This window comes from Drosophila subpulchrella, chromosome 2R (assembly GCF_014743375.2).
Source record: "Drosophila subpulchrella strain 33 F10 #4 breed RU33 chromosome 2R, RU_Dsub_v1.1 Primary Assembly, whole genome shotgun sequence".
NCBI classification, from domain to species: Eukaryota; Metazoa; Arthropoda; class Insecta; order Diptera; family Drosophilidae; genus Drosophila; species Drosophila subpulchrella.
In genome coordinates, this window is record NC_050611.1 from 21,529,129 (window position 1) to 21,546,386 (window position 17,258).

The 17,258-nt window shown below is 40.9% G+C and overlaps 3 protein-coding genes across 5 annotated transcripts; 2 read left to right on the plus strand and 1 right to left on the minus strand.

The window, feature by feature from the left end:
* Positions 1–2,536: 2,536 nt before the first annotated feature.
* On the plus strand, positions 2,537–6,945 carry LOC119551568 (protein 5NUC-like). 3 transcript variants are annotated; one of them, XM_037860965.1, is made up of 7 exons: positions 2,537–2,676; positions 3,399–3,641; positions 3,703–3,853; positions 4,194–4,450; positions 4,506–4,800; positions 5,833–6,130; positions 6,187–6,945. In XM_037860965.1, exons 1-7 carry the CDS (start codon positions 2,597–2,599, stop codon positions 6,747–6,749), a joined length of 1,887 nt encoding a protein of 628 aa, XP_037716893.1. In that variant the 5' UTR covers positions 2,537–2,596; the 3' UTR covers positions 6,750–6,945. The 3 variants fall into 3 exon arrangements, with proteins under 3 accessions (XP_037716893.1, XP_037716895.1, XP_037716894.1); XM_037860967.1 differs by lacking the exon at positions 2,537–2,676 and adding an exon at positions 2,918–3,083; XM_037860966.1 differs by lacking the exon at positions 2,537–2,676 and adding an exon at positions 3,140–3,157.
* A 152-nt stretch (positions 6,946–7,097) lies between these two features.
* On the minus strand, positions 7,098–9,544 carry LOC119551569 (serine protease 52). Its single transcript, XM_037860968.1, has 6 exons — positions 9,111–9,544; positions 8,622–8,767; positions 8,068–8,568; positions 7,952–8,000; positions 7,795–7,895; positions 7,098–7,736 (listed from the first exon to the last, which is right to left on the minus strand). The coding sequence occupies exons 1-6, from the start codon at positions 9,362–9,364 to the stop codon at positions 7,390–7,392; spliced, it is 1,398 nt and encodes a 465-aa protein (XP_037716896.1). The 5' UTR covers positions 9,365–9,544; the 3' UTR covers positions 7,098–7,389.
* A 631-nt stretch (positions 9,545–10,175) lies between these two features.
* On the plus strand, positions 10,176–16,851 carry LOC119551446. Its single transcript, XM_037860788.1, has 13 exons — positions 10,176–10,311; positions 11,525–11,748; positions 11,808–11,958; positions 12,015–12,271; positions 12,328–12,604; positions 12,961–13,261; positions 13,319–13,866; positions 14,390–14,613; positions 14,685–14,826; positions 14,880–15,136; positions 15,192–15,468; positions 15,528–15,831; positions 15,888–16,851. The coding sequence occupies exons 2-13, from the start codon at positions 11,525–11,527 to the stop codon at positions 16,460–16,462; spliced, it is 3,537 nt and encodes a 1,178-aa protein (XP_037716716.1). The 5' UTR covers positions 10,176–10,311; the 3' UTR covers positions 16,463–16,851.
* The last annotated feature ends 407 nt before the right edge of the window (positions 16,852–17,258 follow it).

The window sequence follows — 17,258 nt, forward strand, 5'->3', positions numbered from 1 at the left end:
TCTGGTTTTAGCGAACAATGACCGATATTATTGCTTAAGTTGCTTTTCTTGGAAAATGGGTGCTGCTGACGCATTTATAAAATAACTGCTTGGGTTTAGATAGTACAGGTATTTAATAAATATTCATTTTCTGAGTAAAATATACCTGAATATTATAATATATTTTTGTTATTATTTTTTATATTTGGTAGATAACATTTCCTACAAGATTTCATAAGGGTAATAACCTGTATTGTTATATAGTCGTTACAAGTATGTTGCCAAACCTTCTGAGCGTTCTTTCTTAGACTGCTGATATAGTATAGCTTTAAAAAGATTTCTTTCCCCAAGTATGTGTAGCGGATTCCGAAGTCTGGTAGACCAACGCCGATGAACATTTGCAGCTGGCACGCTTCACATTCATCTCTTCGATCGGCGCTTCCCCTGCGAGTTAGTTTGACCTGCCATTGCAATGATAAGTGCACACCTATAAGCACTGCGAGAAATTTTGGGTAATTCCCTGTTCAGTAACATTGTTGTCATGGAAATTTAAAAGGTTCTGATAGCTAAAAAGTATTGAACTATGAATAAAATCAAGTTTACTTCTGTTGGCATGGAGAACGAAAGCTTATCGGTGTTATTACAGGTAGTAAACCGAAAAAAGGTAATTGGTAATCGATAATACTTAAAGTGGATTTAGGAGGTGACAAAAATATGAAAAAATATGAATATGAATGGCTAGTGGGTTTATTAGTTTTACGTAGTCCTGATATTTTAACAAATACTCTTGTGAAGGAAATGATTGGTTTAAGGGAAGTGGAGGTCAATAGTCTTTAAAAATAAAATGACGTAATAAATGGACAATCCCTTGCCCCAACCGACTCACTTATAGATAGCAATCAATTTATATTTATGGTCAAGGAAATTGAGCATTAATAGATTGATTTGGGGTTCCAAATTTGACACTATCTTAGCGTATTGCTGTTAATGAATTTTGGAAGGTATTTAAATAATCACGCTTCTGATGTCTGCGAACTTTTGATGTCTGATTGAATATATATCTCCCAGCAATGCAAAAAACAAATAGTGTGTACGTTATTTACTTGATAAGCAATATGGTAAAGGGCCCATCATAATTGAATCATATATTATTTTTATCTGGTTTATTATCGCACACTTGACATTGTGTAATATTGCGTGTTGTCTTGCCCCTCATTTCAGCTCAACTTTGCGAAGCATCCACTATGTATTTTCGAAGCAACTCAATTGCTGTTGTATCTTGTATCTTTGGGATATATTTAGGCGACGACGCGAGCAGGAAAGTTGTACCTTTCGTCTGAAGTATTTGTTCGACCACAGAAAGTAAATACATCATCCGCAGTCGCAGCTGTTGTGTGTATATAGCGGCGCTATATATGATTGAACAGTTTGAAAAGCACGCGACAAGTAGCAGCAGATAATTGGGGGAGTTTTGTGCTATTCTAACGATCGCCACAACAATTGTGATCTTTTCATTTGGCGAAACACTCGCATGGAACTGGGTAAGTGATTTACCCGAACCGCGGCAAATAAATCTTTCGAATATTATCTTCCCCTTCTTTTTTGGTGATCATAAATCAGAGAAACAAGCAGGCCTCATTGTTATCAATGAAGCTTGCCTTATTTTCGCAGAAGACACTTGTTTGGAATTTTCGAGAAATTAATAACAAAGATCGAGTTACTTGGCTCAGGCAGAAATTCTAGCTGAGGCAATAAACTTGTACAGTATGCGCCCCAAGTAAAGAACAATCTGCTTTAAAACTTCCTGAAAGTGAAACCATTTTTAAAAAATCGAGATCAAGTTAACGTTAAACAACTTATACTTTAAAAGAAATGTAGTTTGCTTGGTGGCATGTTTTTACCTTTTTTCGCATTTTACTTCTTTATTTTCTTTGTGTAATAAAACAATAAAAAGTACAATTTTCACAAATATTCATGAGTTGTAGTTGCTTTAAAGATAAGATTTCACATTTAGGCCAAGTCATTAGACCCATTTACTTTCCTCTAACAATTTGTATATGTGAAAAAGTGAGTTCGTTTTGGTTCTAAGTTTTAGATGATCCTTTTATTCTGTTTTCTTATATTTGTAAGATTGTGTAGATCTGAGGAAATTAGGCAGTTCAAAAGCGTTCCTCTAAAAGTGGTAAAGTTATGAATAAAACGGTGGTAATATCCAAAATTAAAGTAAAAATGGGAGTGTTCTATAAGTTTACTGTACCGAGAGCTTCCTGTATATATTATTAAGCACAATTCCAATTTTGGCGTGGGAATGTCGCGTTGTGTTTGGACAACTGTTTTTTTGCCAAGTACCTGCCTCTGTCTTGCTGGCGATGAGTCAAGTAGATACAGCCAATTTACCATTATCTGATCTATAACAGCCGATTATCGTGCGACAAGTCTACTTCTGATGGCTAACAAAAAACGGGCTAATATATAAACTAAAGAGCATCAGAAATCGCGTTGTGACGTTCTCGGCTAAATTAACCCGCTCTGAGCCGCAACAATACGAGGCCTTATCGTAATCAGTCCGCTCAGCGAGTCAGTAAATTTCGGTTTACTGTTTTAGGTATTCGGTTTTATGTTTTCGCTTATAACGGTTCTCGGACTCTCGGCCACTTTGGTGGGTCAGTTAGCCCGCAGACCGTGCGACGAGTGCATGTAAGTAGCGATCGGTGGCTTGGTGAATCGTTATTTTTGATTCCGATCGATCGATCGATCTCAAAGTAGCAGAGTTTTTTCTTTGTCTCGTTGAGGGCTTTCGAGTCGAGAAAGCTTTTGGGCCAGTGGCCGTGAACAACTTAAACTCCGAGCTCGTTTCCGAGTTCAATTGGAAACCAGTTAACAGAGTGAAGTGGGGGTACCAAGTTAGACGATCTGAATGGGCTGGGGATTTGTGTGTTTTCGCACACGCAGTGTGATAAGCGGCGATTAGATTTAAGGCACACAATAAACTAACAAATGACTGGAAATGCGATTTCTACCCGCTCGTGATTGATAAATATTTGATTCTCAGTAGTAGATGACAAGGGTCGCGGAGGACCTTCAAAGCAAAGGAAGAAAATCAGGTTTATATCTGTTAAAGTGTTTTTATATCGAATAAGTAGTACAACGAACTATCTTTTCGCTTGTTTTATTACATGTAAGAAAAATTATTTGTTTTAATAATTATAAAGTTTCATATCACGGTTTTGTAACGAAAACATCGCAACAGCCTACCCCTAAAAACATTTGTTATTATGCACATTTTCTCAACAAACTTAATAAACAAACAACTTTCCATAAATAAATCACTGTTTATTACGATTTTGGCATTAATTAGCCACCCACTTCTCATCTCCATGTCTGTGATAGCTTATCAGCGATAATATTTATTATTCTAGCCCCAAAATGATGTCTGGCCGGAGCCTCTTTATTGGATCATGTTGCCTTCTGGTGCTGCTGATCCACCCAGTCCAGCCGAACCCCATTGTTCCCCGGGCGGATGTGGCCACCGAGTTCATAATACTCCATAATAACGATATGCATGCCCGATTCGAACAGACGAGTGTGACCAGTGGCATCTGCTCCCAGGAGGATGCGAATACGAATCAGTGCTACGGAGGATTCGCTAGGGTGGCCTACGAGTGAGTTGGGCCTATTAGCTAATATAATTCTTTATATAACTAACATCCCAATTTAAATTAGGGTTCGCAAATATCGCAAGGAAGCGCAGGAGGGTGGAACTCCAGTGTTTTATCTCAACGCAGGTGACACCTACACCGGAACAGCTTGGTTCACCGTCTACAAGGACAAGATCGCCAGTGCTTTCCTCAACAAACTATCCCCTGACGCTATTGTAAGTACGGAGTAGGGGCCTATACATATATCGTATTATGTTAGGGTTCAAGTTTGTTATTTTTATTAGAGTAAATTAACATAAAGCTAAATTATCTTTCTTTATGTGCTGTTAGTTATATTTTTACAGAGTTGTTTTAACATGAATCAATGATCAATTTGGTCTAACAAACCTGTTATAGAATATGGGCGAGACGTCCAATTTAAAGCTAACATGATATTAACAAACTAAACTTTATCGAATAAGCTATTCAACTCAATGACAAAAGTTGACATGACATTGAAATATCGACCCATTGTAGAACAGGAATACCATATTTATTTTATTTAATTTTCTACAGTCCCTGGGCAACCATGAGTTCGATCAGAATGTGGAGGGCCTTGTGCCCTTCCTCAATGCGGTGGATTTTCCCGTTCTGGCCTGTAATCTAAACCTCACCGATGTACCCGAAATGGCGGCTGCCAAACAGCTAGCCAATTCCACGATCTTGGAAACAAACGGGGTGAAGATTGGCGTGATCGGTTACCTAACACCCGATACCAAAGTACTTGCCTTCCGGAACAAAGTGGAATACGAGGAGGAAATCGTATCCATCAAGTGAGTATTTCTGAAAGGAGCTCCTATACTTTGATTCTATTATAATATCCCCCAGTGCGGAGGCCGAGAAGCTGAAAGCTCAGGGCATCAACATCATCATCGCCTTGGGTCACTCTGGTTACCAAAAGGACCAGGAGATAGCCAAGAACTGCCCGGAGGTGGACATCGTCATCGGTGGTCACTCTCACACTTTCCTGGATGCCAGTCAACCGGTGGCCGATCCCACTGACTCCGATCCGGAGGCTGTTCGAGGGCCCTATCCCACCACAGTTGTGCAGGCGAGCGGAAAAAAAGTTCCGGTGGTGCAGGCATATGCCTACACAAAGTACCTGGGAAAGATCCATGTTCAGGTGATTGTTACAGATTATTTCAGCTATTAGTTTTAATATTTATAGTATTTATACCCGTTACTCGTAGAGTAAAAGGGTATACTAGATTCGTCGGAAAGTATGTAACAGTCAGAAGTATAAAGTATATATATTCTTGATCAGGATCACTAGCCGAGTCGATCTAGCCATGTCCGTCTGTCCGTCTGTCCGTCTGTCCGGATGAACGCTGAGATCTTGGAAACTATGAGAGCTAGGCTATTGAGATTTGGCGTGCAGATTCCTGAGCTTCTTACGCAGCGCAAGTTTGTTTCAGTAGAGTGCCACGCCCACTTTTACGCCCACAAACCGCCCAAAACTGTGGCTCCTACAGTTTTGATGCTAGAATAACAATTTTAACTGATATGTATTGTTCTCATCAATACCTATCGATTGAGCCAAAAAAAAATTTTGCCACGCCCACTTTATCGCCCACAAACCGCCCCCAAACTTCAAAAAATCGTTAATATGAAAGTGGATATCTCGGAAACTATCAAAGATAGAGAATCGGGATTTCAGATTTAGATTCCGTAGCTTTGTACGTAGCGCAATTTTGTTACGCGAATATGCCACGCCCACTCTAACGCCCACAAACCGCCCAAGCCTGTGGCGCCCACAATTTTCATGCTAGATACAAAATTTTAACTGAACTGTATTGGTCTCGTCAATACCTATCGATTGACCCAAAATTGCCACGCCCACCCTAACGCCCATAACGCTTAAATCTGTCTACCGCTGGTAGGTGGCGCATTTCAGTCTTGCTTTGCTGCTTGCTTATCTCCATTTCCCTTTGGTCCCTTAAGCTGAGTAACGGGTATCTGATAGTCGAGGCACTCGACTATAGCGTTCTTTCTTGTTTTAATTCTAAAATGATAATTATTACTGATGTGGTGGAGTGGTTAGCTTATGTATATAGATTATTGGACACTTTTGACAGCGGTTCTTACCTCTACTATCCTTACATTTATGGATAAACCATAAATTATAAAAGAATGATGCCGGTTTCTGTATTCCCAGTTCGATGCTGAGGGAAATCTGATTGAGTTTGATGGTGCCCCCATTCTACTGAACGCCTCTGTGACTCAGGAGCAGGATCTCCTCGATTTGCTTGAGGAATATCGTCCCAAACTGGAGGAGCTGGAGAACACAATCCTGGGCTACACCAAGGTGTTCCTCGAGGGAGGCAATATCTGTCGGATGAGGGAGTGCAACCTTGGAAACTTGGTGACCGATGCCATGGTATATGCCCGCGTGCTGGACAACAAGGGTGGAGAATTCTGGACAGATGCACCAATTGCCTTTATGCAGGGAGGAGGTGGGTTGGAAAGGAAATGAGTTGGAAGAAAAAAGACTAAGCTTTAACCCATTTAGGAATCCGCGCCTCCGTCGAAAAGCAGGCGGATGGAGCCATTAATGGGGCCACTCTGCTGACCGTTCTGCCTTTCGAGAACAACCTTTATATAACCAGGATCCTTGGCAAGACGCTTCTGGCCGCCCTGGAGCATTCGGCTGCTGTGCGGCTGCAGGACTCGAATGGTGGGTTCCTCCAGATGTCCGGACTGCGGTGCGAGTACAACTACAATAACGAGCAGGGCAAGCGGGTGGTATTCGCTCAAGCTCTGTGCTCCAACTGCTCCGTTCCCACCTACAAGAGCATCAATGAGACGGAATTCTACAAGGTGATCGTACCGCAGTTCCTGCTCGAAGGCGGCGATGGATACGATCTGATCGAGGAGTCGGATCCGTTCAGTGAGAGCCTGGAGCGAAACGATCTGAATGCCACCATGGAGTACCTGAAGCAGCGCCATTTCGTATATCCCGAGATCGAGGAGCGAATTGTGATCCACGAGAAGGCTGACGGTAATTCGGCTTCCGGAATTCTAGCCTCCATAACACTGCTGCTGCTCTCTTCCCTGCTAACTAGATTCTTCTAGTGTGCGTAGTACATCTATGAATGCATGAAGTCCCAGCCATCTGTGGTTATTCGATTGCATTTTAATAACGTACGTTATTAGTTTAAATATTTTGCCCATGGGCGAAGTCTGGTTTGCTGTTAGTTGACCTAAATTGCAATACTAAGTGCACACAAACTTAAACCAAAAAGCAAATAAATGTTGTGAAAAGTTAATATGTTTCTTTTTCCAATCAGTTATAGCTTGGTTGGGAATTTATAATATACTATTCATCGTCTTTTAATCGATCATTTATAAAAAATTATCATGACGAATAATTACTGAAACACCGTAAAAAATGCATAAATTGTTAATTACATTTCTTTAACAAATTACTTTTTTATTGTTGATTTATTAACATTATTGTTTTAGCACTGATATCATGAAACAGTTAGTTTTAAAAAAAACCCATTCTCAAAAATATAAACGTAATGCTTTCGAAAATGTTTTATGCAAGCCATAGAAGGGTAAAAATCAAAAAATGTATCACAAATTGAAAAAATATGAAAACGTATCATTGTTAAAATATGTTTACAATTTCTTTAAACGCAAAGGACCAAAGCATATAAAAAACTATTAAAAAATACTTCTAAGTAATAATAATTTAGTAATAATGCCATGACTAAATAATTATTTTTGCAATCGACTCCGTATGTGTTCTAGCGTTCTCTATAACGTACAAGCCATTTGCTGAATAAGTGACAATACCTAACAGAACATAGTATATCTTCTTTTCTGCCAATATATCTCCAGGTTTCACAAGTGACTGCCAGTGATTAGATCTGACGCAAAATTGATTCGGCTCAATTATTTTTTGCACATGATTTGCACATTTTTTGGTGTCTACAGTTTCAACATCATAGTAATATTGGTAACCATATTCTGTACTGCCAAATATATAATAACTACCAAGTTGGTCGTGCTGCTGAAGGTAATTGGTCCCGAACATACAGATCGGTTTCATTCCATCTGCAAAACAGAAATTCACAGATCTTGGTGAAAGGAAATAAGGTTCATATAAATTTACCTATGGGCATCACCTGGTGCTGTAGTTTTAGCAATGCTATACCACTTTTGGACGTATAAATGTCTTGAACTCTGTACCGTGTATTCATCACAACGACAAGTCTGTGGAAATAATTTGTAAATATTCCGATGAGATTAAACATATTGAAACAACTCACAAAAAGTAGGGATTACTTGGTAAGGTTCCGGCATTTGTCATGACATATCCTTTAAACAAAATAACAAACAAAAATATTGAGTATCAAAACTATATAGAGTGTAAGCAATTACGTACGGTTTGCAATCAATACGCCCCCTGTCTGGCGATAGCCTATATAAATGGTTGCTCGTAGGATCGATTCTAGGTTATAGCCGGCACAATCCTTGTACAACCACATATCAAGGGTGGTAGTTACCGCTCTCGCAATCCAATCAACATAGTCCGATACATCGGTATATATTCCCAATCCTTTGCAATGTTTTGTACCAAGACTGATGATTCCGAATTGCGTTTCGAAATTATGCATTCCATCAGTCAGTAAACTGGTCAACGGACCACCCGAATCGCCCCCACAAGTGTCTCCATTATTTGAACTTCTTGCACATATCTGTGTCTCCTTGGGATTCAGCCCCAAGAGCCATTTGCACTCTTCTGGATCTGATCGATAAAGAGTGATAGTTTGAAGTATATCGCTCTCCGTGGCCTCAGATGTTTGACCCCAACCATAGGCATGAAACTTCCAAATTTGTTTCCCCCATCCCTGGTCCAAATAAATGCATATTGGTCTTATGTTTTCTACGGGGGAATTCATTAATAGTTTTAAGAGAGCGATCACACTTTCCACTTACCATTGAAAGTCACACTGGGTTCCAGCTTAAGCAGTGCTATATCATTGCGGTAATCCATATTTCTGTATTCTCGGTGCCTTATCGCGTCGCTCACACGGATCTTATGGGTCCCCAGAGCTTTGTTATATGCACCAAGTTTCACGAATCTTGAATACAATATAGATTAGCTGTGCTACTCAATACTATATATATAGATAAACATTAGTTAAAAATTGCGACTTTCATCATTTCGTTTAAATTGTTTTAAGTAGGTTTATTTTTACTACAGTTTCGTTCAAAACCACTTAGATCGAATACAAAATGTAAATATTTGAAAAAAAAAACAAAATGTAGATACCCTCGCAGTAAAGCTTACCATATAGTCGTCTGGTTTCTATATGACTAAGATCGATGTATGCCGACTTGGTTTTTTTTTCGGTCGTTTTAGACCCAATTTTAGATGTAGGTTGGGTATATTCGAAATTCAATAGGCATTCCGATTATACTTACAGGTCGCCTTCGTGTTCAACGCAATGAGCTGCAGTTAAAACAAAACTCTTGTGGATCAAAGTGCCGCCGCACACGAATTGTGTTGAATAAAAAACGGATGCCATCCATCTAGTAGCTTGAGGTTTTGCGTTTTTACCACGATATATTTTAGGTACAAGTAACGAGGTTCCACAGGAGTCGTCCAGAAAATTTGAATGTCCTGGGTGGCTAAGATACAATACGCTCAATAAAATCCACACGAATAATGACGCCATTTCCAGACTAAATTCGAATTACTACTGCAAGCTCTGTCTGATTATGAATATTGCCGAATTCGAATTGTTATCTCCAATGGCTAATCGCTAATTCTCCTCGGTGTTTCCCTGGAATCGAGCTATATGTTTATTTATGCGGTGTGTTATTGTTATAGATGAAAGTACTCTCCAGTGTTTTAAAATTGCCCTTCCTTTGTTTTTTCTTTAAAAAATAGTGGATATTATTTAAATGAACCTAAATAATATAAAAATGTTTGCATTCATTCAAGGGAATTTTGGATGCCGAAGACCCTACCCCGCTCTTAAGCCAAGCTTATCTTTAATTTATCATGAATTTACTAACTCCTTTGGTGGCAGGGTATTATTAGGTTGCTCTGTGTGCATTTATAATTACCTTTTTGCCACGGATTTTACACCCAATCTGCTGTCTAGCTGTGTCTTCGCAATTGATTTATGATTCGCAATTGATAACACCCAAAAAAGTCGGTACTATATTACACATAAGCTGACAGCTTCCTGTCGTACGTTACGTATACGTAACGCAGAGCAACGCAACGTAACTCCGGAGAGTGAAAAATCTGCGGGGAGAATCTCACCTGCAACTGAGTTGCTATTCTGCCGGTTCGGTTCGGTTCGGTTCCGTTTGACTGACAAAGATACTCTTGCCAACACACATGCTCCCATGTGCCGGCGAATAAATTCGATATAAAAATAATTTATAATAATAACAAGGGCTGCGCTGCAGCAGCGGCAAGCGCGACTGCGGCTGCGACTGTGACCGCAGAAAACGAGGAGAAGCCAGTGCGATTATAGACATCGGTGGCAAAGGTTGTATATACTTTCAGCGCAAAACGCTTGGAAAACCGATCGTTGTTTGAGTTCCGTTTACTGTAAAATACAATTAACTTCAACGTTGGTAGCAGCAACTGGCAATTAGGAGCAAAAAGGTGTCGCAAGTGCTGATAAAATTCTGTAAAAGCCAAGTTTCAGTTAGAAACGGAAGAATGCTTGAGAGCTTGAAATTATTATATGGGAAATGTGTATCAAGAACCACAAGAATTCCATTACGTGATTTTCTCAAGGGTAACGGATTTTCGTAGATTCAAAGTGCAACTGGATATACTTTTAATTATTATTTATTGAAAATCTGATGCACCTATGGCATATTCATGAAATACAAATACAGTCGAACCCCATAACCGGTACCTTTGTCTGCATACATACAAAACTCAAGTTAGAAAGCTTTATAAAAAAATCTGTCTTGGTTTTAATTATATATTTTTTGTTTTACTCATATTATAGAGGTGTTTGACCTAGGTGTGTTTCAACTTTAAGTTCAATTTTCCATTGCATCTGCCATTTATCAGCTTTGTGAAAACACCATTGGGTGTGAAATTGCTTCAAGGATTTGCGGATGAGGTATGCGATAAGTTGCATTTGTTTTTTTGGCAATATAGATTGTTTGCTTATCCGGAATGTTGGATCTTTGTTGTTTATCTCTCAAAATGCACCTGCAGATGCTTGGGAAACAAGGCAGCCTAGAAGTTTATTTTTCCTCTGGAATGGGCATTTTATAAAGTGTGCGAAATTTCGTGTCGCCCACTGTGGGGGGTTTTTTTAGATGACCCAAGCACTCACAATTCCCGTGATATATTTGCTTCATCAGAAAATTAATTAGATTTTAAATGTGCATATGTGGAGCGACGCAACGCTTGAGTTAATGGTATTGTTATATTCGCACTTGTTTCTGCTCTGAATTTTGTTTTGACACTTTTGGATGAATAATTTTTACTCTCGAGCTGTGCTGAGTAAACAAGACATGTTTATCATATACAAGCTTCTATAAAAACTCATTTGCAAATAGTCTGCGGTTGGGGAAAACTAGGAACCGAACATGAAGTTCTGTTGTTGTTCTACGGTTTGTTTAGACAGTGAGTTCTCCAAAAGGCGAACACCCAATTAAGCATTCAACAATTGTACATTAATCATGGAAAAACTAAAATGAATGCTTCAAGCAAATTTGTTGAAATCACTGTCTACAATTTTTTTAATTTCTGTCGTAAAGCAGTTAAAGTTGTTAGCGGCTATAAAGATAGTAGCAAAACACTTATCGCCTGACACTAATAATTCTCTGAATTTTCATACCCGATTGGATTAAAGATGAAGTCGTTCTGGCTCGCCACAATCTTCGGGATTCTCCTGATTCACTGGACGCGAGCCAATCCTATTTTAAGCGATCCCAAAGTGGCCACTGAGTTCATTATACTCCATAATAATGATATGCATGCCCGGTTCGAGCAGACGGGCGTGAATAGTGGCATTTGTTCTCCGGAAGATGCACATACAAACAAATGCTATGGAGGATTCGCCCGTGTGGCCTACGAGTGAGTTGGGAGTACTAGCTCATGAATGAGTTATATTGCCCTACAACAATCTTTTCTAGAGTCCGAAAATATCGCAAGGAGGCAAAGGAGGGAGGAACTTCCGTCTTGTATTTAAATGCCGGTGACACCTACACTGGAACCGCTTGGTTTACTATTTTTAAGGACAAAATCGCAAGCGCTTTCCTCAACAAATTGGAACCCGATGCCATAGTATGTATTTTCCGCTACTTCCCTGAAAAAAAATTAACCTCTACTTTTATTTGTAGTCACTGGGCAACCACGAATTCGATGAGAGAGTAGAGGGTCTGATACCCTTTCTCAACGAGGTTAACTTCCCTGTATTGGCCTGCAATCTGGATCTCAGCAAGGTTCCCGAGTTGAAGGCCACCAAGCACTTGGCCCACTCCACCATCCTGGAGGCTAATGGCACCAAGATAGGTGTTATTGGTTATCTGACCCCAGATACCAAAAAACTCACTCTTAATATGGATGTAGAGTTTAAGGAGGAGGTGGAGTCCATCAAGTGAGTGGATGAATCCCCTTAATCATTGCAAGCTAATCCCAAAATCGTTTTCCCAGTGCTGAGGCCAAGGAACTAAAGGCCCAGGGCATTAAAATCATCATTGCTCTGGGTCACTCGGGTTACTCGAAGGATCAGGAGATAGCCAAGAATTGTCCGGAGGTGGACATCGTGATTGGTGGGCATACGAACACATTCCTCTACAACGGGGCCCAGCCGGACGCGGAGCACATTGATGGACCCTATCCCACGTTGGTCAAGCAGAAGAGCGGCAAGGAGGTTCCAGTGGTTCAGGCCTATGCGTATACCAAGTATCTGGGAAAACTCCACGTAGAGGTATGTAACTGCTTATAAAATAATAACACTAAAAAAATGTCTAAGATGATCCCGCATTATATGAGAACATTTGAATGGGGAATTGTATATTACTTCTAAAACAACTGATTTCCCACGTATGTAGTTAGATGGTACTTCACTTCTATTACAAATAGTAGTATGCATTTGGATGTAGCTTTGATTTCTATTAAATAGGAACATTTTGTTGTGAGTAAACATATTCATAGTCATATTTAGGTAAATTTGTAAATCTAACCAATGGAAATCAAATTTAAATGAAACATATAGTATTTCTAAAACAATTAATATACTTTAAGGTCAACCCACTCTTATTAGCTATTAACTTTTAATTACAGTTTGATGCCGAGGGCAATCTCATAAAGTGGGATGGTGCTCCTATTCTGCTCAACGCTTCAGTGGCTCAGGAGCAGGATCTCCTGGAACTGTTAGAGGTCTATCGCCCTAATGTCACTAGATTGGAGAAGGCGGTCGTGGGACACTCGAAGGTCCATCTGGAGGGACGCAAGGAGATCTGTCGGGCTGAGGAGTGTAACCTGGGCAACCTGGTGACCGATGCATTCGTTTTTAGTCGGATTATGGAGGATCAGGGTGGAGATTTCTGGACGGATGCAGCCATATCTCTGATGCAGGGAGGAGGTAACTGGGTCCAAGTAGTTTTATCAGTAAAGAAACAACAACTTTTCTGTCCAATAGGCATTCGCAGCTCCATTGAAAAGCGATCCGATGGCTCTATTACCGACAGCGACATCCTCTCGGTTCTGCCCTGGGAAAATGATCTCTTAATGGTGCCCATGTCGGGCAAAAGTCTTCGAAGGGCTTTGGAGCATGGTGCTGCGTTGAGGGGCAAGGATTCGGACGGTGGCTTCTTGCAGGTATCCGGAATCCACGTGGTCTTCAACTTAAAGAAACCCGAGGGTCAGCGAGTGGTCTCCGTGCAAGTTCGATGTGCCGCCTGCCGAGTTCCCACCTACAGCGATCTGAATGATACGGCCATCTACAATGTCGTCGTGGGAGAGTTCCTGTTGGATGGTGGAGATGGCCATGTAATTAGGGACTCAGTCCACAAGCCACAGCGCCTCAAAAATAACGATAAGCAGGCCGTTTCCCAGTATCTAAAGCAGCGGGAGTATGTTTATCCCGAGATTGAAGGTCGCATCATTTTCACGAATTCCGCCAGTGTACTTATGGGCTCCTCAGCAGCCCTGCTCCTTATCTCTTCCCTCCTTATGAAGATGATTAGTTAGAATATATAAGCTATTAAAGAGCTTTAGCCATACCCCCAGCTTCTGCTTCAATTTTATGGTATTTAAGATGGTGAAATCAAAACTGTAATATTGGAATACAAGTTCAAGGTGCCAAACTAACTTAAATGTATAAAGTGAAAACCTGCAAGTTACAATAAAAATACATAAAACTTGTATTTAAAGAAGTTTTTCAGTCGGGTAAAAGTAAACTTTAAGACAAATCTGGATAAGTGGAATTGGCTGTTGGCTTACACTTGGAAGAATTTGAAGTTTCTTACATTGTGTATGGTACTGCATAGTTTTAGGCAGCGTTTAAAAACTATAAAAATTGTATCAACAATGCAACAAAAAAAAACCATACGGGTTTAGGATTTCCGACCAATCCCAAAAGTAGGCATTTCTACACCCCAGGTCAGAGTTTTCTATTGTTCTTCCATCACGTTTTGTTCAAATTTAGGAAAATATTTACATTTTGTTAAAAGACTTTTAGCTTTTTACAATCAAGATAAGTGTTTAAAAGTCAGTGTTTTCAGTAAAAATGCTTCGACTAACTCTCCAGTGGACCTTTGTCCTCCTGCTGATCCCAAACTTTCCGAATTGGATATCCAGCCTCAAGATCACCCTGCTTCACACCAACGACATGCACTCCTGGTACGACCCTATTTCCAGTAAGGGTGGAAAATGCAAGGCTGGCGACGATGAGCGGGGATTTTGTTTCGGAGGATTTGCCAGGGTGGCTGCTGTGTAAGTTTTTTCGGGTTAGGAATCTTTCATGGAGGAGTCCGACCATATAGTTTTTCTATTTTACGTTTCAGGATTAATGACACTAGAAAGGGTGGAACTGATTCAGTTCTATACTTAAACGGTGGCGATTCCTTCCAGGGAACTCCCTGGTTTTCTGTTTACCGAGGGAAAATGGTGGCCCAAATGCTGAATTTCTTGTCTCCCGATGCTATGGTAGAGGTCTTCAAATTAAATATAATTTGTAATTACTAAGAGCACTTCTGCAGACCCTTGGAGTTCACGAGCTCGACGATGGACCTGAGGCCTTTGCCGAGTTTTTGGACATAATTAATTTTCCAGTGGTAAGCAGCAATATCAATCTGAAGGGGGAACCCAAACTTGCGGATCACAGTAAATTGGTGACCTCTACGGTCATCACAAAGGGAAAAACTAAGATCGGCATTGTGGGTTATATAAGGCCGGATACCAAGGAACGCACTCAGCCCAATAATGTGGTGTATAAGCAGGAGGTGCCCGCCATCAAGTATGAGATGGTATGTAATATTTAAATGGTTCTAGTTTTTTACTCCCCATCCTAGTAAGGAAACAAGAAAACTGGTGGATCAGGGAATCAACATCATCATTGCCTTGGGGCATTCGGGCTATGAAAAGGATAAGGAGATAGCCAGGCGCTGTCCGGATGTGGATCTCGTGGTGGGCGGTCAGTCGCACACCTTTCTGTATTCCGGAAAAGCTCCGAGTAAGGAAGTTTCGGAGGGTCCCTATCCCACCATAGTCGTAAAACCTGATGGCAGGAAGGTGCCTGTGGTTCAGGCCTATGCTTATACGAAATACCTGGGAAATCTGTTGCTAGAAGTAGGACCTTTGAATCTTAAACATGTATCTCTTATTTCGAAAGCCCTTCCCTTTTCTAGTTTGACAATGGTGGTAATCTTTTGAGTTTCAAGGGAAACCCCATTTTATTGGACAGCCGCTTTCAGCCTAGACAGGATGTTCTAAGTTTTCTTGATCAGTACCGCCAGGTGATCGATGATATGGAGCGCCATGTGGTGGGGACCACCTCTGTCTATCTGAATGGCGATAGAAGAAGCTGCGGTTTTGGCGAGTGTAATTTTGGCAACTTTATAGCGGATAGCTTTGTTTATGCCCGAGTGCTGGAAACCATGCCGGACAGAAGATCTTGGACTGATGCTCCCATAGGGCTCATAAATGCGGGGGGTAGGTTATTACATCCAGCTTTAGAGATCTTATTACTTACAACTTATATCCCATAGCTATTCGAGCCTCCATTGAGCCCGGGGAAACGGGGGCCATTACAGAGGCCGATGTGATGACTGTACTTCCGTTCAGCCACGACATGTTCTACACCAGGATCAGTGGCAGCCAACTGATGAAGGCCCTGGAGCACTCCCTTCAGCTGCGCAGCAAGCATATGTCCAGTTCCTATCTCCAGGTTTCGGGACTCCGTATGAAGTTCAACCACAGCCGGCCGAAGGGCGAGAGGATCACCGAGATCAGGGCTCTGTGCTCCGCCTGCCAGATTCCGCACTACGAGGCCGTCGAGACGGATAAGTATTACGGCGTGGTACTCACCTCCTTTCTGTTGAACGGCGGCGAGGGCTATAGTTTCATCGATCCAAAGCGACCGGAAGTGGAAAACCTAACTATCCTTGACCGCAATGCTGTCATCCGGTATCTGCAGGAGCACAAGGTCATCTATCCGGAACGGGAGGACCGCCAGGCTCCTCAGGACAAGCACATATCCAACTCGAGCTCTAACCTATTGTTGGAACCCTTCCTACTCTACCTTCTGCACTCTCTATGTGTTTGTCGCCGTCTTCTCGGTTAACTTTCGAGCCTTCTAAATGGGAAATAGGAAAAGAAAACGATCTGCGTCTCCATGGAGAATCATTATCATTAGCATTCGCATTCTGTTTTTGCCCATTACGCAATCGCTTAGAGCCGAGATCAGCGATTAAGTCTGTTGTGATCAGTGACCTTTCCTATATAAACAAAGGTGTCTGGGTTCTAAGCAGCTGTACTATCAAGTCTAGATTAGCTTTAGTAGAGGTTTTAATATTTTTACGGGTTTGAATTGCTAATATTAATATTAATAATAAATTGTATGGTTTAATCTGCTTAAGTACCTTTTTTTAATTGCTTTCATGTTGACTAAAATACTTTAAATAGACTTGGCAACCAGTAAGTTCATGAAGTGTTAAAATAATTATAAAAAAATCTAGTCTTATTAACTTTCACACCTTGAGGGCCGTTAAGCTCTCTTCATTCCGCCAATTTTTTTCAAGAATCTTTTCTTTGCTAACGCTAGTTTTAAATTTAAAAATCAAGCAGGGTTTAATCAAAGGCAAATTTCTGCGATAAGCCTTGAGAAATCCAACCTTTTAAGTTTCTAAAAACATTTCGTGCTCCTCCCTAACAGCGTTTCTGACTTTGACTGATCAGTGAGTGTCTCGGGCATATTCATAATGCCAGGTGCTACCAGCATGACTCCACTTCTGTGGCTGGCTGTAATTTTGACTGCCAAATGAAGGCTACCAATCTGTATCTGTGGCTTGGACTTGGGTCTCTGGTCTTCGGGCTCCCGTCTCTGTCTTTATAGCTCTTTATAGCGGCTCTGGTCTCGT

What these genes read in the sequence shown, in the direction of transcription:
- LOC119551446 (XM_037860788.1), top strand. Translation starts at nt 11,525, where the DNA reads ATGAAGTCGTTCTGGCTCGCCACAATCTTCGGGATTCTCCTGATTCAC. An exon ending in ATCTCTGATGCAGGGAGGAG is followed by an intron (nt 13,262 to 13,318) that starts GTAACTGGGTCC and finishes TCTGTCCAATAG; the next exon opens with GCATTCGCAGCTCCATTGAA. An exon ending in CAGGAGGTGCCCGCCATCAA is followed by an intron (nt 15,137 to 15,191) that starts GTATGAGATGGT and finishes TCCCCATCCTAG; the next exon opens with TAAGGAAACAAGAAAACTGG.
- LOC119551569 (XM_037860968.1), bottom strand. Translation starts at nt 9,364, where the DNA reads ATGGCGTCATTATTCGTGTGGATTTTATTGAGCGTATTGTATCTTAGC. An exon ending in CCAAGTAATCCCTACTTTTT is followed by an intron (nt 7,896 to 7,951) that starts GTGAGTTGTTTC and finishes TTATTTCCACAG; the next exon opens with ACTTGTCGTTGTGATGAATA. An exon ending in GCACCAGGTGATGCCCATAG is followed by an intron (nt 7,737 to 7,794) that starts GTAAATTTATAT and finishes TCTGTTTTGCAG; the next exon opens with ATGGAATGAAACCGATCTGT.
- LOC119551568 (XM_037860965.1), top strand. Translation starts at nt 2,597, where the DNA reads ATGTTTTCGCTTATAACGGTTCTCGGACTCTCGGCCACTTTGGTGGGT. An exon ending in TTCGCTAGGGTGGCCTACGA is followed by an intron (nt 3,642 to 3,702) that starts GTGAGTTGGGCC and finishes AATTTAAATTAG; the next exon opens with GGTTCGCAAATATCGCAAGG. An exon ending in TGCCTTTATGCAGGGAGGAG is followed by an intron (nt 6,131 to 6,186) that starts GTGGGTTGGAAA and finishes TAACCCATTTAG; the next exon opens with GAATCCGCGCCTCCGTCGAA.